This window comes from Saimiri boliviensis, chromosome 14 (assembly GCF_048565385.1).
Source record: "Saimiri boliviensis isolate mSaiBol1 chromosome 14, mSaiBol1.pri, whole genome shotgun sequence".
Lineage (NCBI taxonomy): Eukaryota > Metazoa > Chordata > Mammalia > Primates > Cebidae > Saimiri > Saimiri boliviensis.
The window spans coordinates 74,600,190-74,623,901 of NC_133462.1; the positions used below are offsets into that span (position 1 = coordinate 74,600,190).

Consider the following 23,712-nt stretch of genomic DNA (forward strand, 5'->3'; position numbering starts at 1 on the left):
CCAACATCTCCTGCTGTCTCTGACCATCTTCTCTCATCCTCTGCCATCTCCCACCATCTCCGGTCATTTCCCTCCATGTCCCAGCATCTTCTGCCACCTCTGCCATCTCCCACTGTCTCCCGCCACCTCCTGCCTTTTCCCTCCATCTCCCTCCCTCTTCCTCCATCTCCTGCCACCTCCCGCCACCTCCCGAAATCTCCCTTCATTTCCATCCCTCTCTCAGAAGCCTCCAAGCCTGAGACCAGGGCCACCCTGCAGCTGTCCCCGCCCCCATGCATGTCTGCTCAGGGCTGGGTTCCTCTACCCTCCTCTGGCTACAGACACATTCTGGATGAACCCTCAGTACCTGATCAAGCTGGAGGAGGAGGATGAAGACCAGGAGGACGGGGAGAGCGGCTGCACCTTCCTGGTGGGGCTCATTCAGAAGCACCGGCGGCGGCAGAGGAAGATGGGCGAGGACATGCACACCATCGGCTTTGGCATCTACGAGGTACAGAGAGCAGGGTGTCCTGCCTGCCTTCCTCCTTTGCTTGTCTCAGCCCTGCATGGAAAGCTGACCCCAGAGGCAGAACTGAGGATGCGATCCCAGAGAGGGAGCTTTGCCAAGGAAAAGCAAAGCTACCAGCCTGGCCAGGCTCAGGAGAAGCCCATGCAGGGAGGCCCCTGCAGCGGGTCTAGGTTGTGGGGGGCTCCTAAGCCATTCACGGGGCCCCCACAGCCAGCCTCCAGGGAGTTCCACTCTCACATGACCCCCGTGTTCCTTCTCACGTCCTCCAGGCCTGACCTTCTGGCCGGCCCACCAATCTCCAAAGCACAGAATATGCTGGGCCACATCAGGCAATACTGTGGGGCAGGATGGAGTCCATGGGTCCAGCTGCTCAGAGCTCAGCAAAGGCCTCAGCCTGGATGGTGGAGAGCTCGGGTCAGGGGAACACTGGTCACGATGCTCCCCCGGGGCTCCGCTGGCTGGAGCCCAGATCCCTGCACAGACTCCTGCTGTCTGTGTGTTTTCCTTTCGCTCTGAGCCAAATTGAAGAAAATCCCTGCTTAGCAGCAGCCAGAGGGCAGCCGCCCTGCAGCCTCCTCTCCTGCTTCAGGCTGGGGCTGGGGCACTGTCGCAGGCCTCTGGGCTCTCCCACTTCCTTCTGCAGCCCAAGAAAGAGCTTTCCCAGCCTGCAGTTAGCAGCGGGAGAAGGGGCATGCAAGGAAGACCTGAGGGCACTGAGTGGGTTCTGTTTCGGTCTGAGGGGCTGGCTGGCTCCTCCCAGCTCCCAAATCCGATGTCTTCCCTCTGTCCCATGTCTGCTGAGGTCACCTCGGCAGCCTGAAAATGGCCCTGGCAGGGACCTGTTTACACCACGTAAAGTGGCAAATACTACCAATCAGAGCTTCCACCCTCTCCTGAGAACCAGGTTCCCGGCACACCCCTGCGAGAGTCCAGATGAGGTGCCAGGGGAGGAGGCTCCCTGTGCTCACCACTGGCAATGTGTGCCACCCACGGGACAGTGACCTCCACCTGCTCACCCACCTGAGAAAGGGAGTTGGGCAGACACCATCAGCTGTAAAAATGCACAGACCCCCAAAGCCCTCCATCTCTGAAACCGGAGCGGAGGACTTCAGATCTGGGACAGAACAGCTGCAAGGAGCATGCAGTTGGAATTCTGATACACAGTTCTCTCCCCACAACTTATGCACTTGGAGTTGCAGCCATGGGCTTTCAGAGTTGGGAAGGACCTCAGGGAGCATTTGGTCCCATTTTTGAGATAAGAAAACTGAGGCCAGAGAGGGGAGGGGACTTGCTCAAGGAAATGCAGACCGGACCACTGGACCTGGCTGACACAGGCCGGCCCTCACCTGCTGCCTCCTCCAATGGGGTCCGTCTGGGTGGGAGGTGGATACGGGCTTTGCCACCTTAGACGAGTCTCTTCACATCTCTGCGCCTCAGATTTATGCTCTGTAAATTGGGAATGAAGGTAAGGGCTTATCAACATGAGTGTTGTGTCTTAAGAGGATTTTCTTTCATGTTGGAGAGGCTGTGAGTTCCATGGAAAACAGTTACTCAGTTGAATTAGTTGATATTGCTAATGCTACAGAGAAAAGGCGGCAGCAAAAGGGAAGAGCACAGTGATGCATTTTGTTACACTGCTTTCCCGGCCTCTGAACTGTATCTCTTTTATTTTGCAGGTTCCAGAGGAGGTACGTCTGGCCCATGTTCCCAGGTGCTCAAGTCACCACAAAAACGAGAGGCTTAGACTGCTGAAGCTCAGGGAGCATCGTGAAGCCCGGGCAGGGGCTGGGGCAGTGAAGGATGAGTCCTGGTCACCCCCGGGCCTGCTGGAGTTGCCCAGGTTCTAGATCCCACCGGTCTAAGCTCTGGGCAAGGTATTCTGGGAAGTCCTCGTGGAACTCGCTGCCTCCCTGTGCCCTGGCAGAACCCGTACAGGGTTTGGTTCTGAACAGAAAATCCATGGTCCTAAGACTGCAGGAGGCTCTTCACGGAGTCTTGTGTCACTCTTAGAAGAAGACTGAGTCAGGGAAAAGATGAACCCTGCAGACGGTACTATAAGACAACACAGGAAGGCCAGGTGCGGTGGCTCACACTTGTAATCCCAGCACTTTGGGAGGCCGAGGCAGGTGGAGCATCTGAGGTCAGGAGTTCGAGACCAGCCTGGCCAACATGATGAAACCCCATCTCTACTAAAAATACAAAATTAGCCAGGCATGGTGGCGCATGCCTGTAATCCCAGCTACTTGGGAGGCTGAGGCAGGAGAATCGCTTGAACCTGGGAGATGGAGCTTGCGGTGAGCTGAGATGGCCCCATTGCACTCCAGCCTGGGCAACAAGAGTGAAACCCTGTCTCAAAAATAAAAAAAAGACAACGTGGGATCACAGAGGAGACCAGGGCCCAATTCCCAGACTGTGTGACCTTGGGAACGTTCCAGCTCCTCTCTGCATTGTTTTGTTTTGTCTAGCTCTGTTGCCCAGGCTGAAGTACAGTGGCATGATCTCAGCTCACTGCAACCTCCACCTCCTGGGTTCAAGCGATTCTCCTGCCCCAGTCTCCCAAGTAGCTGGGAATCCGGGCATGCACTAGGATGCCTGGCTAGTTTTTGTATTTTTAGTAGAGACAAGGTTTCACCAGGTTGGCCAGGCTGATCTCGAACTCCTAACCTCAAGTAATCCACCTGCTTCGGCCTCCCATGGTGCTGGCATTACAGGCATGAACCACTGAGCCTGGCTGCATTTGTTTATTTTTCAGTAAAACTAGTCAACCATCCACCTCACTAGACTACCATGGGATGAGTTACATTTTGCGAGAGCATTTGGGCCCACAGTCACTGCTGACTGAAGCAGATGGGATGCCTGGTAGCTGTTTGACTTCCAGGGTCACGACTGTTAAAACAGACACATGGGGCACTTTGACCCAGCTGTAGTACCTTTCTTTCACATTAAGGCGGTGCAGCCAGTAGCACATGGGGCTTTTCTGGATGCTGCTCCAGCCTTGGTCCAGCAGATCATACTTGGTTTGGAAGCTGGGTTGTATTTTCCATGCCCCCAGTCCTGTCTTTGCTTTAATTAGTGCATCACACACCACATAGAACCGAGCTTAGTTTCTGCCATGTGGACCCTATTCCTGACTGAGCATCTCTTAGAGGAAGGCTGGTGAACACTCTTGGAAAGGCCAGCAATTCTGCAGGCAGAGCTGAAGGGATGTGAAACCCCGTTAGCATGTGCATCCGAGCTCCTCACTAGGCATTTGTGTTTTTTGGTAGAAAGTTTGATGTTTTTTGTTTTTTTGATACAGAGTCTTATTCTGTCCCCCAGGCTAGAGTGCAGTGGCATGATCTGGGCTCACTGCAACCTCCATCTCCCGTGTTCAAGCAATTCTCTGGCCTCAGACTCCTGGGTAGCTGGGATTACAGGCGTGCGCCACCATGCCCCACTAATTTTTGTATTTTTAGTATTAGATGGGGTTTTGCCATGTTGGTCAGGCTTGTGTCGAACTCCTGACCTCGTGATCTGCCCACCTTGGCCTCCCAAAGTGCTGGGATTACAGGCATAAGCCACTGCGCCCAGCTGCTTTTTTTTTTTTTTTTTTTTTTTTTTTTTAAGATAAGGTCTCATTCTGTCACGCAGGCTAGAGTACAGTGGTGTGATCATAGCTCACTGCTGCCATCCTTGAACTCTCAGACTCAAGTGAGCCTCCTACCTCAGCCTTCTGAGTAGCTGAGACTACAGGCACATGCCACCACCCCTGGCTAATATTTTTATTTTTTGTAGAGTCAGGAGTCTCACTACTTTGCCCCTGACTCTACAAGTTGAGGCTGGTCTCAAACTGGCCTCAAGCAATCCTCTCACAGCCTCTCAAAGTGCTAGATTACAGGCATAAGCCACTGCCCCCAACAAAAGTTTGCTTTTTATCTAAAATGACTCGGGCGTTGTTACTGCATTGCTTTTGTTGTTGTCTTTTTTTTTTTTTTTTTTTTGAGACGGAGTTTTCGCTCTTGTTACCCAGACTGGAGTGCAATGGCGTGATCTCGGCTCACCGCAACCTCCGCCTCCTGGGTTCAGGCAATTCTCCTGCCTCAGCCTCCTGAGTAGCTGGGATTACAGGCACGCACCACCATGCCCAGCTAGTTTTTTTGTATTTTTAGTAGAGACGGGGTTTCACCATGTTGACCAGGATGGTCTCGATCTCTTGACCTCGTGATCCACCCGCCTCGGCCTCCCAAAGTGCTGGGATTACAGGCGTGAGCCACCGCGCCCGGCTGTTGTTGTCCTTGTTATATAGATGAGGGCTTCCTCTGTTGTCCAGGCCGGTCTCTGACACTTGGCCTCACCTCCTTATGCACCAGGACAAGACTGAGCCACCATGCTACCCAACTGCTTTTATCTCAATGAATGAATATGACACTTGCCTGGAGCCTTCCCCCGCCCCCGTGTTACCCCCTTGTTTCTCTGTTTATTCCTCAGTTAAGTGGGCAGACCAACATCCACCTCAGCAAAAAGTTCTTCTTGACGAATCGTGCCAGGGAGCGCTCCGACACCTTCATCAACCTCCGAGAGGTGCTCAACCGCTTCAAGCTGCCGCCAGGAGAGTACATCCTCGTGCCTTCCACCTTCGAACCCAACAAGGATGGGGATTTCTGTGTCCGGGTCTTTTCCGAAAAGAAAGCTGACTACCAGTAGGTGGTTTGGTCTCTTCCTCTCCTCACCCCTCCCTGTCCTTACCTGTTGGTCTGTTCCTCGGCCCCTAGGGAGCTCTCTAGTCCTCTGAATGTTAGTGACTTTTTCTGTAGCACCTGCCCACCTCGAAGGACTGGTGTGGGGATTTGATGGATTGAGGAAGTTTTAGTGTTATATCAAGGTAAACAGTGGAAAAAGCCACTGTGGATATTTTTGGTTGAGGTGGCTGTACCGTGAATTGCAGGATCTAATTTCACAAGTGTGCCTCTGAATCCTCAAGTTGGTACTTCAGTGTTAAACTGTGAATCCAGGCTCATCATTTGGAGAGAGCCGAGCAATGCTGGCGTAATCCTTGCTTTTCCAGGCCACCTGGTCTAGGAGAGCCACCAAGGGTGTAAGTGACCCTCTCAACGCTTCCCACCTCTAGAACCTCTCCGTTACAGTCGCCACGTTGCCAGCTCCCTCTCCCCTGCCTCGTGGGATCCCAGATGTCTGGGAACCCTTTGTGGCTGACATCACAATTTCCTGCCACTGTGTGGTGGCCTCAATTCACGATGGCTTCTGCCACTTTGACTTCTGCCTCAACCATATATGTTCAGCTGGGCACTTGATGGACAAAGGTACAATCTACCTTGGGTGATTTAAGCAAAAGGGAATTCACTGAAAGACCATTGAAGACTCCAGAACTGACGGGAGGTGGGGCATCAGGCTGGGAAGAACAGAAGCCAAGGATGTGTTGGAGGACCAGGGTGTGGGATGACTCCTCGAACCCTGGGTCATGCGCTCAGGTCTAAAGATCTCGTGGAGTGCGTCTGAGGCGCTGCTCTTGGGTCAGCCACTTGGCCTGCTGGTTCCTGTAGAGGAAGAAGCCATGGGAGGTAGAGGCAGGGAATTGCCCTTGCCCTAAGATAATGCATGATGCAGAAATAATTTCCCATGGGGAAGAGTGAGAAGGCAATGCCAGGCAGCTGCAAACCAATAAATGCCACGGAAATGCGGCTGCCCCTCTGCCACTGACAGGAACTCTTCATTTGCTAAAGCCACCGTGGGGAAGGGCCTTTCCTCTCAGCTCTGAGGATCCTTAGAGGAAGCCTGGTGTATTCACCTGAGTCCTCACTGACAAGACAATAGCATGACCAAGTGGCATTAGAATAACACCATCCTTTGTCAAACTCAGTACTCCCCCTGCCAGCCACAGGTCACTGTCCCAGGGAAGCCTCATCCCCTAACTCTCTCCAGGGTGGGTTCTCTATGCTGACAGGACACCCTACCTCTCAAAGGTATCCAACTTCCTTGTCCCAAGATATGAATCCTTCTGCTCCAGATTCCAATGATCAGCACCAAGAGGTCCCCTTTTCCTCTGCCAGGCATTGGCTCTGCAGATAGGATTCTTGGTCGCCTAGTTTAAGATCACAGTGGCCCAAGGAAGACCCTCCTGAGCTCAGTCACCCTCACTGTGGAGCAGAAGGACCTGACCCTGGACGCAGGGGCAGTCACAGGATAGACTCACCACGGCCTGACCTGAGCTTTGGCTGAAATGACACAGGACTCCGCATCGCCCTCGTCTCCAGCCGGAGGCAGAGCAAGTAGGCGAGGATGTGCACGGCATGACTCTCAGTGTGAACGTCTACGATAGGAAAGGATGTTTCAAGTGGAACTTAGATGTTCCTTTACGTGGGAAGGCCGTGTTATTTGATAAAGACCAAAAACTAGCAAACAAAAGTCTCCAACTGCCCACGCTGCTTTGGTCATGACACTTCCTTCAGATCACTTCTGCCTTTATTTTTGCTGTGTTAGGGTATGTGTTATCACAGAATCTTGGAATGCAGAGAAATGTTATCACAGAAACTTGGAATGCAGAAAACAATTTTGCTGTTTAGGGGAGGTGTTATCACAGAAACTTGGAATACAAAGACCTGCCCCCCAGCCCGCCTCCCCATGCTGGATTTAGCACTGCACTTCTGTGTTAGTGGTGATTCTGTGACACTTCCTTTCTGCCCTCGCCTGCCTTCCAGTAACACGTAATTTCCTTCTATTTCCAGAGCTGTCGATGATGAAATCGAAGCCAATCTTGAAGAGGTACTTATAACTCCTTGAATTTCACCCACTCTGTCCTGGACAATCCAGAGAGCAGAGGAGCAAAAAAAACTCTAAGAGTTTTTGGACTTCTCAAAGCCTGAAACTAAGGCTATAGCACAGCACTGAGAATCTAACAGTCGGCTTCCTGTACCGGCTCTGGCCTCTGTGCCAAGGGTGTGGGCCGGTCCCTGGCCTATTGCGCTGTGCTAGCCACTGTCAAAATCCATCCAGAACATTCCAGCTAGTTTTTATGCTTCCGAGTCCCCACTAGAATAGATCCTAAAAGGCCATTTTGTTTTGCTAGCGAAGATACCTCTGTGAGAAATTGGAATATTACTCCTTCTCACATAATTTACATTCCCTCTCATGTTTTAATTAGAGGAAAAAACTTTATATTCTTCACACTATACCTAATCTCAACCCCAGTAACGGTAGATTTCAGGCCCCAGACAGGGGTAGGGAAGGGGAGCCTGGCCGTGGGAGGCGGCTGCCATGGAAGGGCGGGCACTTGTCACTCCTCGCTCTGACGCATTCTCATGTCTCTGCCTCGCCTTCCAGTTCGACATTGAAGAGGATGACATTGATGACGGATTCAGGAGGCTGTTTGCCCAGTTGGCAGGGGAGGTAAATGTTCCCAAAAATGATGTTATACACTCTGGTTGATGCAAAGGAAGAGACAGTGTGTGTCCCCAGGGAGACTTCAGTTTAAAGGGGGAAAGAGAAACTGCAAATGGCACTCAGGTTCCAGCTCAGCCCTCTGGCACAGGTCCTCCCTAAGACCTCCACGTGCATTTGCATGGTCAGCCCTGACTCTGTTTCCCCTTCCCCAGGATTCCTGGGCTCACCTTGTGGCTGTTTTGTTTTCTCTATTCTACACCAACTGAGGCATGAAACTCAGCCCCTTATCCTTGATTTCCACAAAGGATTTGGGGAGGTGGAAGGGTTTCAAGTCTCAAGAATGCGAGCAACCTGCAACAGAGTATTTGAATTCGGCTTCTCTGTTTTTCTTTTTTTTTTCTTTTCTTTTTTTTTTTAGAGACAGGGTCTCTCTCTGTCACTCAAGCTATAGGTGCATACCACCATGTCTAGCTAATTTTTATTTTATTTTTATTTTGTAGAGATGGGTCTTGCCATGTTGCCCAGGCTGCTGTGGAACTCCTGGGCTCAGCAGTCCTGCAGCCTTGGCCGGCTCCAGTGTTGAGATTATAGACGCATACCACCATGCCCAGCTAATTTTTTAAATTTTTGTAGATGCAGGGTCTCACTGTGTTGCCCAGGCTAGTCTCAAAACCCTGAGCTTAAGGAATCCTCCCACTTCAGCCTCCCAAAGTGCTAGGATTACAGGTGTGAGCCACCATGCCTGGCCACTTCCCTATTCTTAAAAAAAATCTCTCAGTCATTTAGTCCCATCACAAAATTATTTAGCCCTCTTTCTTCCCAACAACTCCAAAAAAAGTCCTCTTTCTTCACTATGTGGAGGAATTCTGCAGTCAGTGAGCTCATCTGGGCCTCCCTTCACTGAGCTAAAGACCCATCAAAGTGCTAAGCTAGGCATCGTCTGTTCCATGCCTCCACCGGCCTCTCCCTCTACTCCAGATTCCCAAGGAAAGGGGCCATGAGAGTCTTCTCTTCCCACTGATTGAATCCCTCACATACACACCCCAAAAAGCCAAAAATGTCTGCAGTCAAGTTTTAAACAAAGGAATTTATCCATGAGTTACACAAATATGTATCAGTGAATAGAGACATCTGAGCCCGTGGCGGGGCGGGGGGTGGGGGTGGGGAGGGTGCCCTGGCATGCTGGGTCTAGAGGAAGGCCAGCTGGGTCTTGAAGGCAGCTGGTTTTCACCAGTTTTACAGGAAGTCTGAGCTTTGAGTTTTACAGAATGAAGAAGATATGCCAGATAAGAGGAATGGTGTAAGAGAACTAAGTTAAGACCACGAACATGGGTAGAGTATTATTTCTGTTCTCTACAGCAAAGACATGGTAAGGGAACTCTTCCCTACTGCATCTATACATGAACACACTGTATCTAGGCTGGGTGCAGTGGCTCACACCTGTAATCCCAGCACTTTGGGAGGCTGAGGCTGGAAGATCATTTGAGCCCAGGAGTTGGAGGTTTCAAAGAGCTAGGATCATACCACTGCAGTCCAGCCTGGGTGTTCTAAAAAGAGCAAAACACTAGATCTAAAACCCAGGATGGGGCAGTACTACTCACAGTGTGGCCTAGGGACAGCAGCCCCAACATGCCCCGGGAGCTTGTCAGAAATGCAAGTTCACAGACCACACCCCAGGCCTACCTAAAGCACTGGTGTTCTGCCCTGTGCTCATCCAGCTCCCACGGGGGCCAGTAACTATGCTCTGGTTGTGTCCCCACAGGATGCAGAGATCTCTGCCTTTGAGCTGCAGACCATCCTGAGAAGGGTTCTAGCAAAGCGTGAGTATCCCCTCATTGCAAACCTCGTCCTGCTCTTTCCCCTCTGGATGGGAGGGGACATGGAAATCCTTCCCCTTCCACATCTGGCTGCTGTGGCTAAACCATCTCCCTCCATTCCCTCCAAGAAGTGAATGACGGATCTGTGTGATGTGATAAAAAAGAACAAACGTTTCTAGCATCCACAGATCAAAGATCAAATCCAGATTTCCACTACATACTAGCTTTGTGTGATCTATTTTTAATCTCTACCTCCCCGATTCAAATGATTCTTCTGCCTCAGCCTCCCAAGGAGCTGGAATCACAGGCACATGCCACCACATCCAGCTGACTTTTGTATTTTTAGGAGACGGGGTTTCACCTTGTTGGCCAGGCTGGTCTCAAACTCCTGACCTCAAGTAATCCACCTGCCCTGGCCTCCCAAAGTGCTGTTACTGTAGGCACGCACACCACCACACCCGGCTAATTTTTGTATATTCATAGAGATGGGGTTTCTCCATATTGGTAAGGCTGGTCTTGAACTTTTGGCCTCAAGTGATCCACCCACCCACCTCGGCCTCCCAAAGTGTTGGGATTACAGGTGTGAGCTGCTACACCTGGCCACATCTTGTAACTTTTTTTTTTTTTTTTTTTAGGAAGCAGAGTTTTGTACATATCAGAAGTTACAATTTATATCAGAGACAAATGCAGTCATGGTCATATGCTGCATACCAGCCCTAGGGATCATCTCGAGAAGTCTCATGGACTTCAAGGGATGTCATTCCCTCTGACAAGATGGCCTCTAGCCTAACTCCATGAGATAAAATAAATTCTCCTTTCAGAGTCAAAGAAAAGTCAAGGGCCAGCTGGGTCTTCCATCCCAGTGGGAACCAAGATGGTTGGGCTGGCCAGGCTACAGTCAGTCCAGTGCAGGGCCTTCCAAGAGTGGCCCCCGTCTGCACCCACCCTCCTCTAATTTTCAGGGAAGACAGGAAGATTGTGTTTACTCTGGAGGCCACCAGGCACAAGTGAGGTCACAGAGCTCTTCGGATGTGTAGTCCTCATGAGCAGAGGAGACTAAAGCCTCATTGTTTCTGCACAAATGGAGGGTGGAGCTGGAAAGTGGGGAAGAAGCTGGCTTGCTTGGATTCAGCCTGCTCCTTGCTGGGGGAGCAGCATTCGCTCCACACGTGCCTGTGAGCTTAGTACCTTACCCCTAGCTGCCTGGTGACTCCAGCCTTCTGCAGGGCTCCATGCCAGGGTCTGCATGCACAGCTGCTAGGTCAGAGCCTCATAACCATCTAAGAAGGGGTTGCTCCCCAGAGTGGCAGCTCTAACCTCTTACAAGGACATAACAAAAAGGCTGGGCTCTTCATGAAGTCCGTGGGGAGCCAGATTCACATTGGTGACTAGGGTCTCATGCCACCTGCCAAACACCAAGTGGCTAGGACTCACTTAGTACAGTACAATAGCTCGTGGATAGATCCCAGGTCTTCAGGTTTCTCAGTCAGCTGGAGACACAGACAGTCCATAAATGTCTGCAGATGTACAGTTCAAGTAAACCTCTTTCACAGGTCACAGCCCAGAATTAACACACCTGCTCTCTGTTTTCCTTTTCCCTGCCCAGCAACTAGAGGTGACTTTATATCCTGTGGGCACCTAAGGCCCAGCCATTGATCAGTCTGTTATTTGTTCAAAAAGCACTTTGGGAAGCCCTGTTTGCTCATGGCAAATATACAGAGACATCGTGACAGTGTGGGCATCCTCTGTACTGTCCCAGTCTGGAGTCACTAGCCACGTATGGCTATTTAATATAATGGAAGTGGCTTCTGTATGTGAAGGGCACAGATAAAGAATATCCCCATGATTGTGCAAAGTTCTATTGGACATCACCGCTCTGAGAGATTTTTCCTGTCACACTGATTTTGTCTTCTAGGCCAAGATATCAAGTCAGATGGCTTCAGCATCGAGACGTGCAAAATTATGGTTGACATGCTAGATGTATCCTTTCATGTGTTCCATGGGATGGAGACTGGGAGTGTTTAAAATCTCACTCTGGAAAGATTCAAACACATGGCCTTCTCCCCTTTCAAAATGGCCAGTTGTTCCCAGCTTGCTGAGTTGCTGTCAGACAGCAGCAGGGCTGACCTCCCTTACTAGGGAGATGCGAGAATCCTCCGGTGAGGGAAAGCAGCTGCTACACACCTCACCTGCCCTGAAAGGCTTCGAATGCAGGCCCACCAGCCCATTCCCGGGGCTGCTGCAGGAGATTCCTGAAAATATGCCCATCAATCATTCTCTGCACAAAGCAGCTTGGATTTGTTTCCACAGTGGTATGTTGCCATTCCTTCCCCTAGGAAAATAGTCCCTAGCCACAGTATTTCTGATGTGAATCTCTTCTGTCTGATCAAGATGGTCTTCGTGATTTAGAGAAGGGCTACTTCAGGAGCATTCTAATTCCCTTTTGCTCTCGCTCCTTCCCAGGCCACCCACCTGTCCCCAAGGCAAACTAGTCATCCATTTCCCCCTTGTTTCCAATGTTTGGTGAGAAGTGGTGGGGCAGCCTAAGCTTCTGTGAAATTTTTTTGTTTGGTTGGTTGATTGGTTTTCTTGAGACAGGGTCTCACTGTCACCCAGGCTGGAGTGCAGTGGCATGATCTCAGCTCACTGTAACCTCTGCCTCCCAGGTTCAGGTGATTCTCCCACCTTATCCTCCCCAGTAGCTGGGACTACAGGTGCACATCACCACACCTAGTTAATTTTTGTATTTTTAGTAGAGACGGCGTTTCACCATGCTGGCCAGGCTGGTCTCGAACTCCTGACCACAGGTGATCTGCCCTCCTTGGCCTCCCAAAGTGCTGGGATTAAAGGCAAGAGCCACTATGCCTGGCCACTTCTATGAAGTTTGATCTAGTTTATTCACGGTGTGCACCTGCTAGCTCCCCTCGCCAGAGGCCTCTTGGGTATACTCCAATATTGTAAAAAAACAGCAAGGGCCCAGCCACTAGAAGCCATCCAAAGCCCTCTGCATGTCATCCGATAGCTCATTTTTAGCAGTATCTGGGGCCTCCACAGCACCCCCAGATCAAAACAGGAATGAGAATCAGCAGGGAGCCAGCAGGTCTTTCTCACCCTTCCTCTACTCCTTTAAACGGAGGTTTAGCCAGTGGGAAAAGCAGGAAAAGGATCCTTCGGCAAACCCCCTCTGCGTGTGTGCAATGTACTCAGAAGATCCAGTTGAGAAGACAAACCAGGTGACACTATGCCCAAACGGACCCACACTCAAGGGCTTTCCTTGACTGAAGGTAGTCGGACGGGAGTGGCAAGCTGGGGCTGAAGGAGTTCTACATTCTCTGGACGAAGATTCAGAAATATCAAGTAAGATCCCAGGAAGGCCAAGAAAAAGGGGTGGGTGGGCTGTGTTGGGGAACATTCTGTGCATGTGCTTTAAGACACAGCAACTCCTCCACAGCGTGGAGAAACATTTCCAAGGGGACTGGGATTTTACCCATAATGTAGCTCAGCGTTGAGTAAAGTCAGAGCTGGGGAAATGCAAACAAAAAAACCAACCAGGACTTCGCAAGTTAAGTGGCCCATCCCCTTCCTCCACCTGATTACTGGGATCATCTAAAGGCCACCATCAAGGATATCCCGAAAAGGGTTTTTGACAGTTAAAGTACAAAAATTATGTAAGACAAGAACATGGGCCTATGGGCGTTGGCTGGCTGATTTGATGGGCATATTTACACACCAGCTCATAGAGGCAGAATACTATTAGTTATTTAGGGAAGAAACATGGGTGATTCTTCCAAGGCCAAACTAGAGGCACAGAGCTGGAAAAACATCCCCACTCAGCACATACGAGGGAAGTAACTTGCCAGCTTTGGGTCATGGTTCTTACAACTAATTTATGCGTTCCAGAAAATTTACCGGGAAATCGACGTTGACAGGTCTGGTACCATGAATTCCTATGAAATGCGGAAGGCATTAGAAGAAGCAGGTAACCCTTTAAACTGCATTTTCTTTCCTATGTTTAATCTGTCTGCAGACTGTGTGAACACTCATCCTATACCATATAATACAAGGTTTGGTAAAGCTATAAAATAGGTGCTGGCTTAATACAAACACCTTTTCATTCCCCTTTCAAAGACTAACCGGTAAAATTAAATGCAGTAAGTAGGATGCTGTGCCTTCTCGAATCCAAATTTCCTTCAGAGCCGCCTGGCACAGCAACTAGGCAAAGCCAGGTCTCAACAGACTCACCCCAGGTACCTCCTTTCTGGTGCAGGGTTGGTTAGGCAGAAATGCAGTGTCTGAGCTCCGCCCTTGGGATAAGACCCTAGCAGAAATGAGTATCAATAAAAAGACACAAGTGAATGGTAGACCAGCACGCCGGAATGCAATGCTGCCAGAGAGACTCCACACAACAGTGGTTTAAACTAGGTATGTCTTTCTGTCGCACAGCAATCCCAGCTCCAGCAGTCCACGGCTAGGACAGTGCCTCCTACTCTCCTACCGTGTCACTATCTGCTCATTCTTCCCCCAGGCTCCCCTTGTCCATGATGCCCACCAGTCCTTCGAGGGTTGCCCTCATCCAAAGGACCTGGGATGGCTTGCCACCACAAACATGCCACCAACAGGTTGACAGAAGAAGGGCTCCTTGCTTTTAAGGGCACACAGGCCATTTCTGCTCACACATCCCACCAGCCAGACTGTGGTCACAAGGCCTCCATTGGCTGCAAGGAAGCTAGGACATGCAGTCTTGATGCTAGGTGGCCACAGGCTCAGTAAAAATTATTTTACTGTGGAAAGAGGGATAACTACTATTAGTTTACCAGGAACAGTTTCTGCTCACATATATCCAGGAAGAATCTGGTCTCCAAGACGATTCAGAGCTAAACAAACAAAAGGAAGCAACGTGGTTAACACCACGAAGCACCGTGACCATGAGAACAGAAGCAGGCAAGAAAAGACTGACATGTCAGCAAGGACCCAGGCAGGGGGAAGGTGGGCAGTTTGGAAACAAGGGCAACAGCAGAAGGTACTGGCTTTGCAAAATAAGACCAGTCTCACAGAAGAGCAGACGAGGGACAAAAGCAATTATATCTCATTTAAATCACCACATTAGTTCCATAGCCTGTGAGCACAGCTACATGGTACAATCTAATGCTTAGCAATCAGTTTGTTTGTTTATGTAACTTCAGGTTTCAAGCTGCCCTGTCAACTCCACCAAGTCATCGTTGCTCGGTTTGCAGATGACCAGCTCATCATTGATTTTGATAATTTTGTTCGGTGTTTGGTTCGGCTAGAAACGCTCTTCAGTAAGTGGATATTTAGGGGAAAGACTCATTTCAGTTCTCTTGGTATTCAAGTAGCCTGCCTTTCACCTCGGTGAAATCATCTAAACTAGAGACATGTCATGTCTTCCAGGAGTTGAGACTGAAATTCCCTCTTTACTAATTTGAGAGTGTATGGCAGTCAATGAAGTCAGTTGCTGAAATGAAAAGAGGATAATGCAATCTCTGTTTCAGCTCACTCACTTATGACATCCTCTTTTTCTCCCTCCACAGAAATATTTAAGCAGCTGGATCCCGAGAATACTGGAACGATAGAGCTTGACCTTATCTCTGTGAGTCAGCAGCTCATACCCCCACCTCGATCCTAAGGGGATGGGGGAGGCATGGGGCAGAAAGAGCTGTTTACTTGAGTGACCAGCGCTTTCAAGTTTTGCTTTAAAGAGCTTTTGGTCTGCTGGGACCAGGCCTGTACACGGTTCTAAGATGCACTTTTACTTGCAGTGATTTTCCAACTACCTATTCTCAAGTCCAAAAAGCACACCTGGCTCCCTCTTCCCATGAGCTTTGTCATGAGTGTAGCTCAAAGTTAAACTAAGAAGGAGGTGGCTGCAGGATCATGCTTAGAAAAATGAACTGCTGATTAGCATGCAAGGAAGAACAAGAAATCCCTTGGATTCAATTCTAGTTGGGTTTTGGAAAGATCTGTCAGTCTTAGAATGGAGCTACTTAAAATACTTTGTGAGCAAACTAGTTTTCTCTACTCCCTCCCCTTTAAGATAAAACCAACACTAGTAAATACGTTTGCCACTTACTATTATTATTGCACTCATGTGTCTGGAACCCTAGCAATGCACACCTCTGAAATGATCTGAATTAAGTAGGTATGCTAATTTCACAAAAAGCAAAGCGTAAAATGTTCTCTTGTCGTCCCAATGACAGGAAGTTGTCTCACTGAAAGAAAGAAGCCAGGTGGGGTATACTTCCATTATCACCTGGCTCCAGTCTGCATTTCCTCTATACTCAGGGAAGGCCACAGAGGGCCAGGGGAAGTGGCCAGCACTGAGTGACGATGGTACTTAAAACAGTCCCCTCCGTGTAACAGAGGAGCAAAGTGGTGAAGAGGGCAGGTCTAAGGCACTGGCAGCTCCTTTCCTTGGATTTTGAACTCTGGAGGAAGCCGGCAACTAAGTAACTCTCTCATTCTGCTATTATGTACTATATAGTACCTTTAGTGAAGTGAAAATATAGTTTATCTTGTTACAAATAACATTAACTTGCTTAAAACTTCACATATTCTAAAAAATACCTCTACTCCAAGATTGCAATATAGAGTCAACCCTGTCTCTAAAGAAATAAATAATTCGGCCGTGTGCAGTGGATCACCTGAGGTCAGGCATCCAAGACCACCCTGGCCAACGTGATGAAACCACGTCACTATTAAAAATACAAAAATTAGCTGGTGTGGTGGCACGCACCTGTAAATCTCAGCTACTCAGGAGGCTGAGGCAGGAGAATCACTTGAACCTGGAAGGCGGAGGTTGCAGTGAGCCAAGATGGCACCACTGCACTCCAGCCTGGGCAACAGTAGCAAAACTCGATCTCAAAAAAATAAATAAATAAATAAAATTAGCCAGGCATGGTGGTACGTGCCGAAAGACCCAGCTACCCAGGAGGCTAAGGTGGGAGGAACGGCTGAGTCCAGGAAGCTGAAGCTGCAGTAAGCCATATCACCCCACTGCACTCCAACCTGTGCAACAGAGTGAGGCCCTGTCTCAAAAAATTTAAAATAGAGTTGACACAACTGTGACATGAAACATGCCACATGTTAAGTTTTGGAAATTCTAGCCTGTCATTCTTGCTGGATATCCTATTCTACCCCAGCTGCCCGCCCCCACCCCAGGGTCACCCTGGCTTGCCTGCTCAATCCTCTCCCTCCGCATCTCCTCCGAGAAGCATCTTCTTACCCACTGGCTTTCCCTGCCACTCCTAAGCCTCACCTTTTGTAGGTTCCTGGAGATCCTCGCTTCTTGTAGTCTTTGCTAAGGATTAGCCATGTTCAGAAGCTCTCCCTTCAGTCTGCAGGGATTTCAACCTTGACTGCTGATTCCATCACGTGGGGAGCTTTGCCAAAGTCCTGATGTTCTGGCTGTACGTCAGACCAATTCAATCAATCTGATTTAAAGTTCTCATATCACTACAATTCAGAACCAATGCTGAACACCACTGGTTGCAGGGATATCCACATCCCAAACTACTGATGTGCTACTCTGAGGCAGAAATGTGAAAATGCTAACTTATGTTGTGTGAATTTCACTTTTCACGCGTGCAATCAACCCTGCAATATGATTCATGACCACCTGATGCAAATCACACAGACTACTGACCTGTTAAAAGCTACTCTAGAAATCAAGTAGGAAAAATATGAGTTAGTGCACTGATATCATAGCCCTCAATCAGCCTTTCCAGTACAACAGTTTTTTGAAATAATCTACAGGTACTTAAAAAGCCTTTAATTTAAAAAGTGGTCACTGAGCTGACTTGGATTTTTTTTTCCTTCCTTACAGTGGCTCTGTTTCTCAGTACTTTGAAGTTATAACTAATCTGCCTGAAGACTTCTCATGATGGAAAATCAGCCAAGGACTAAGCTTCCACAGAGAAACACTTTGTATCTGGCCTTCGAAATTATGGGAACATTTACTTAAACGGATGATCATAGCTGAAAATAATGATACTGTCAATTTGAGATAGCAGAAGTTTCACACATCAAAGTCAAAGATTTGCATATCATTATACTAAATGCAAGTGAGTCGCTTAACTCTTGACAAGCTCAAAGAAAGCTTTAAATCTGTAAACAGTATACACTTTTTACTTTTACACATTTTCCTGTTCATAGCAATATTAAATCAGGAAAAAATGCAGGAAGATATTTAACAGCTATGCAAAAACATGGAGTCACTCTCAAAGGACACGAGGCCCTCACAGGGAATATTTAAAGCAACTTCAAGTTTAAAATGCAGCAGTTTAAAATGCAGCTGTTGATTCTACCAAACAGCAGTCTAAGATTACCATTTCCCATGAGCAAACTGGGAAACATGATATATCATGAAGTAATCTTGTCAAGGCATCTAGAGAGTCCAGGTGAGAAGACTCACCTCCGTTGCTGGGTTAAGCAAAAGACAGACAGGTTTAATGTAAGATGGATTGGTAATAGTAAATCGTTCTCCTTAAACTCAAGTTCTTGACCCTATTCCACCATATACATTGGGTCTTACAAAGACCAAAGGGATTCTACGCTTCATCAACTGAACCAGTATGCCAAAACCAGGCATCTAATTTGTAAACCAATTATGATAAAGGACAAAATAAGCCGTTTGCCACCTCAAAACTTTATGAACTTCACCACCACTAGGGACTGTCCATGGAGTTAGAGGGGACGTTGCTTAGGAGTTCTTGTAGAAATGACACAAGTTTGTTTCCTGGCTTTACCTTGGGAAAAACGCTAGCAACGTTATAAAAATATTGCCTTGTTGCCTTATCTTCTTCCAAATGTACGTTAAATAAAAATAAACGGTTACCCCATGCAATCACACCATGCCATATTTTCCTTCCTGGAGGGCAGCCCCATGGGATGGTTTATGAGCACACACAATTATAGCTTGTCTCTACTTTAACAAGGTATGTGCCTCTGTAAATTCATGTATTCAGAGGAAAAGGCATCCTGCCTATAATTAAAATGTGGAGCTATAGAATTTTCTTAAATACTTTTAATACTCTTACCTCCCACTCCTGTGGCCTCTCCTTCCTCCAGAGCCGGGCTTCCACACTAGATCTCAATTCATTTTCCACCCACTTATCTGGCTCGTCACCTACCTCTCTTTGCTGCTGCTTTTTATGACCACCAGTTAACCTCCTAATGCCAAATCCTATAAACATCTACCAGCCATTATCACCTTGGACCTTTCTGCTGCCTTCAACACCATTTACTATTCTCCTGAGAACACACATTACCTTGGTTTCCTTTGGGTTTGCTTCTCTGGCTGTTTCCTTTGATGTGACACTCCCCGCATCCCCTGTGGCTCCACCGCTGTTAGAATCTGCACAGCTGGTTTGCACACTCTCCCCTTTGGCATGGTCTGTTCTCCACTTGCTTTATTCCCTTCTATTTTGTAAAAACCTAAAAACTGTGCTACCATAAAAACATGACTATAGCATCAATTATAGTACACAGATGTTCAACATTATACAAATGATTAGATAAATGATATGATGGAATATTATGAAGCCATTACAAATCATGTTAATAGGCCAGGCATGGTGGCTCACGCCTATAATCCCCGCACTTTGGGAGGCTAAGGCAGGTGGATCACTTGAGGTCAGAAGTTTGACACCAGCCTGGCCAACATGGCATAACCCTGTCTCTAATAAAAATACAAACATTAGCCGAGTGTGGTGGCTAATAACAAGTTGGGCCTGTAATCCCAACTACTCGGGGGGCTGAGATGAGGATCACTTGAACCCAGGAGGTGGAGGTTGCCATGAACCAACATCACACCACTGCACTCCAGCCTGGGTGACAGAGACGCTATCTCAAAAAAAAAAAAGTATTAATATTTATTATACAATATCAAGTATAAAACAGGGTAATATAGAATTGCTTAAACAATAAGCTCTCAACTATGTAAAGAGAAAAAATTCATATATAAGACTACAAAGAAACATGTCCAAGTGTGAATGGTACCTCTGGAGTGGTCTTTTTCCTTCCCGCCTTCATAACCTTTTTCTGTACTTGTAGCTATTTCTATAAGGTGCTTTGGTATAAGGATACTTACTTTAATAATAAATTACGAACAGAAAGACTAACAATGATGTTCTCAGTTTAGGATTAAGGAATGTAAAAGTGGGATCACAGTTCCCTAATTTTCACACGTTCTGTCTTCATACATCTGTGTAATTCTTTCGTCTGCCAAGTACCTTCATGCCCAGAACTTAGTATGGTTTTCCTCAACAACTCAGAAGCACGCCGAGGCAACAGCATTAACCTCCACAGAAGAGGAACCAAGGCTCAGGGAGGTCAAGTGTCCTGGGCAAGGTCACCTGGTGGGTTAGTAAGTACGACAGCCCAGAACTAGCATCCATGTTGTTTCCGGTAGCTGTAACATATTAACACAAACTTAGTGGCTTAAAAAACAGCCATTATCTCACAGTTCTGTAAATGCAAAGTCCAACACTGGTCTCACTGGACAAACGCATTCCTTCTGGAGACCTGGGGAGGATTCGTTTCCACCCAGGCCCACTCAGGTTGGCAGAGTTCAGTTCCATGTGGCCATAAGGACTGAAGTCCCCATCTCCTGGCCTGGGCCAGCCAGGGGTCATTCTCAGCTTCCATATTCCCTGACCCCCTAAATCAATGAGGATACAGTCTGTTAGAGGCTTTAGGTAAAATGTACAAGTAGGCTTCTATCACCATGATCTCTACAGCATTTTATTTTAAAAACCACTTACATTGAATCACTTGGCTGGTAAAGAACTCTTATTAATAATTATAATAAGTATACTTACATTAGGCATTTGTTCTTTTTCAGCTGAGTAAAATATCCCAATGGCTTGTGGCTATTAAACAAGGTCTGTTTAGGACATCAAAAACAAAAACCGGTAAATGGCTTAGCATCAAAAAGTTTATTACAATTGTTTTTAAAATTAGCTATGATCTTGACAAATATTATGGGTAAGTCTATAGCAAGTTTCTAATTTCTGAGATATAAAAGACAATAAATACAGATTAAAATTCAGCCTACAAACAAGATTCTAATTACTGGTACTGTAGCTTAGTTTCAATATTTCAAATACATGTATAATTCTTAAGATGCTACAAGAACTCATATAATAAAGTTATTGTTCACTGACAACCAACTAACAGTTCTTCACTGACAATATACAAGTGCGCAGTGCCTTCGAGCCTCCACGTGAGTCCCCCGAGGGCCTGTGAGTGCTAGGGACAATCAGAAACAGTGATGTGATGGCACTGGTCCTCTCTGGCGGAGGACTGGCTGAGGAGCAGGCGTTGAAAACACCCACTAAACAGGACAGAGAGCTGATTTCCCAACTGCCCAATAAGTGGTCCTATTGACTGGACAGGATTCTTGTAGAAAACAGGATTGTCACTGTATATTTCTCTGAGTGCTACACCGGACACCTGTGCCCCAACACAGTACGGCCTGCTGACATAGATGCTTTATTTCATCGTGCTAAATGTCCTCTAATGGTGAATTCTTCAATCCTTCATTTTCTTCTAGAGACATTCTTCATCATGTTCGCTACATTGTCATTAAAATAAGTCCTGGGAAGTTTTTGCCAAAAATAATCGTATTACTTCTTCTTAATAAGAGATTAACTCTTCATTGACTAAAATTCCATGTGAAGTTTCAGGCCAAGCTCCTTTGTCTTGGTTTAATTCTTGGATATAGCTGCAAAAGAGTTTAAGAAATATTTACATACTATATAGATGTGTGGGAATATAACAAAATTTCAAGAAATAATGAGGTTAGGGGATGGATGTCACGGGAAGGGAATCAAAGTGAGAAAAGCAATCTTGGTGGTTTGTGAAGCACCTAGAGCTTTGCGTTTAACAATGTGCTGTGCTCATCAGCTAGACTGCACAGGACGTTCAAAGATCACAAGGGCCCATCAACTGTGGCAACTCTACAAAGCAGCGATATAAAATCCCATGACAGTTCCAGATATTAACTCAATCTGCACAGCTTGTTGAGCTGTAAATCAACTGTAACCAGGAAGGCAAACCGCTATATGCTCCAGCATTTGGAGCTTCTATCAGGAAGGAAGAAAGAGATTAAATTATTTTACCTTTATTCACAATTGACATGACATTTTGTCATGGGACTTCAGACGGTCAGAAATGAAATGCCACAGACTAAAAGTCTACAAATTTAAGGAAGGTTAGGTGGAGTTTTTGCTTTAGAATTCTGTGGTTTTGTGTTTTTACAGTAAGAGCTATAAAGTTGAGTCCTAGTGAAGGCTGCAAGGCTTCCAGGCCTGAACTAGGACCAAGTCAAACTGGTAAATTCAACTAACACACCAAACAAAAGCAGTCCCATTTGACAAAAGAAAAACAAAAGGGTTTACTCAAAGAAAGTAAAATCATAGGCTTTAATTACATCCCAATTTAAAAATAAATAAATAAAAATAGTAATTTAAAAAGACTTCCAGTCAAAACTAAAAAACTGGTAGATCCATGTTACAGAAAAGATTCTTTTTCTATCTGAAAAGAAGACATTTAGCTAATACAATTTTCTAGACTTCTACTGAGCCCTGACTACCATATGCACTGCCCTTTAAAATTAAAAAAAATCAGGGAAAAAACTCAAAAGTTGTGTAGAGTATACTGCTAACAAGAAAAGATTTTCAAAGTACTAAGAAAATGTAAATTTAGGAATAAAATGAAAATCTTCAGTCCAGTCTGTTAATTTCAGAATCTTCTGAGCACCACACACATGAGATGGTATTCAATCTTTGAGCGACTGCTCCCACACTTGGGAACATGGAATGTTCCCCGTGTCATTAACCACAGGACTTCTTTGTTAGAAAATTTAAATAATTCAAAAGACCTATTGTATAACTTGGTGACTATAATTAATAATGTACTGTATACTTAAAAATCCCTAAGAAAATAGATGTTCTCACCAAAAAAAGGATGACCATGTGAGATAATGCACGTATTTAGTTCGATTTAGCCATTCTACAAGTATACATATTTCAAATCATGCTATACACCATAAATACATACAATTTTTGCCAATTTAACAAAAAGAAAATAAAATAAGTAAGCAACTACTTCTAAGAAGATACTCTTTCCCAAATAAGAAACTATACAAAACAAAAGGGCTTATTTACCACTGATGTTTATCAGAGAAGGAAAGTGGCCGCATGCAAGAGACTATACCTCTCTAGTGCTAGAGACTTTGGAGAAGCAACTGAGGGTGCTTGAAAGAGAACAACCTTTATATTTATTTCTGCTTTCCTCTCGTAATCTGAAAGCTCTTTTTTTTTTTTTTTTTTTAAGACAGGGCCCACTGGGTCGCCCAGGCTGGAGGGCAGTGGTGCGATCTCGGCTCACCACAACCTCCTCCTCCCAGGTTCAAGCAATTCTCGGCCTCAGCCTCCCAAATAGCTGGGATTAAAGGTGCCTGCCCCACGCCTGGGGAATGTTTGTATTTTCAGTAGAAACAGGGTTTCACCATGTTGGCCAGGCTGGTCTCAAACTCCTGACCTCAAGTGATCCTCCTGCCTTGGCCTCCCAAAGTGCTGGCATTGATTACAGGAGTAAGCCACCATGCTGGGCCCCTGAAAGTGTTTTTTAAGGGCTCCATAGCCTAATTTAATTTTTCACTTTCATTATTCTTTAAAGTTACATTATGATCACCCAAATGAATACTATCTAATCATCTATTCAAAACTTGTTGTGAAATGTTTATTTCATAATAAATGTTTTTGTCAGGACAGCAGCAGTCAAGGTGTGTAAGTCATTTACGCTGCATGTCAGACAAACAACAATGGGGAAGGCAGAGTCAGGGGGAAATGCTGGTCAGAATCCAGGAAGTCAGGTCCCAGCAATGAAGTCATTTCAAGGAATCCCACCAAAAGTCATGCCTAGGCAGTGGATCGTTTGCAGACAGAATCCTATTCATAGCCTAGGTGCCAGAGAAGAAGCTCCATGTGG

The 23,712-nt window shown here is 46.8% G+C and overlaps 2 protein-coding genes across 4 annotated transcripts in view; one reads left to right on the forward strand and one right to left on the reverse strand.

Annotated features, from left to right (window-relative positions):
- CAPN2 (calpain 2) overlaps positions 1–18,562 on the forward strand; it is a 61,097-nt gene extending 42,535 nt beyond the window's left edge. The window contains exons 10-21 of the mRNA XM_003930314.4: positions 321–490; positions 2,185–2,196; positions 4,976–5,187; positions 7,231–7,267; positions 7,826–7,891; positions 9,648–9,705; positions 11,618–11,682; positions 12,991–13,059; positions 13,603–13,681; positions 14,886–15,002; positions 15,252–15,310; positions 17,543–18,562. Coding sequence (XP_003930363.1) covers positions 321–490; positions 2,185–2,196; positions 4,976–5,187; positions 7,231–7,267; positions 7,826–7,891; positions 9,648–9,705; positions 11,618–11,682; positions 12,991–13,059; positions 13,603–13,681; positions 14,886–15,002; positions 15,252–15,310; positions 17,543–17,566 — 968 coding nt within the window. The 3' untranslated portion in view covers positions 17,567–18,562. The remainder of the gene's footprint in view (positions 1–320; positions 491–2,184; positions 2,197–4,975; positions 5,188–7,230; positions 7,268–7,825; positions 7,892–9,647; positions 9,706–11,617; positions 11,683–12,990; positions 13,060–13,602; positions 13,682–14,885; positions 15,003–15,251; positions 15,311–17,542) is intronic.
- A 2,232-nt stretch (positions 18,563–20,794) lies between these two features.
- The window catches only part of TP53BP2 (tumor protein p53 binding protein 2), a 69,577-nt gene continuing 66,659 nt past the window's right edge, over positions 20,795–23,712 (reverse strand). For all 3 annotated transcript variants that reach the window (XM_074385243.1, XM_003930313.4, XM_010340911.3), the window contains one exon: positions 20,795–21,442. In XM_074385243.1, coding sequence (XP_074241344.1) covers positions 21,401–21,442 — 42 coding nt within the window. In that variant the 3' untranslated portion in view covers positions 20,795–21,400. The remainder of the gene's footprint in view (positions 21,443–23,712) is intronic.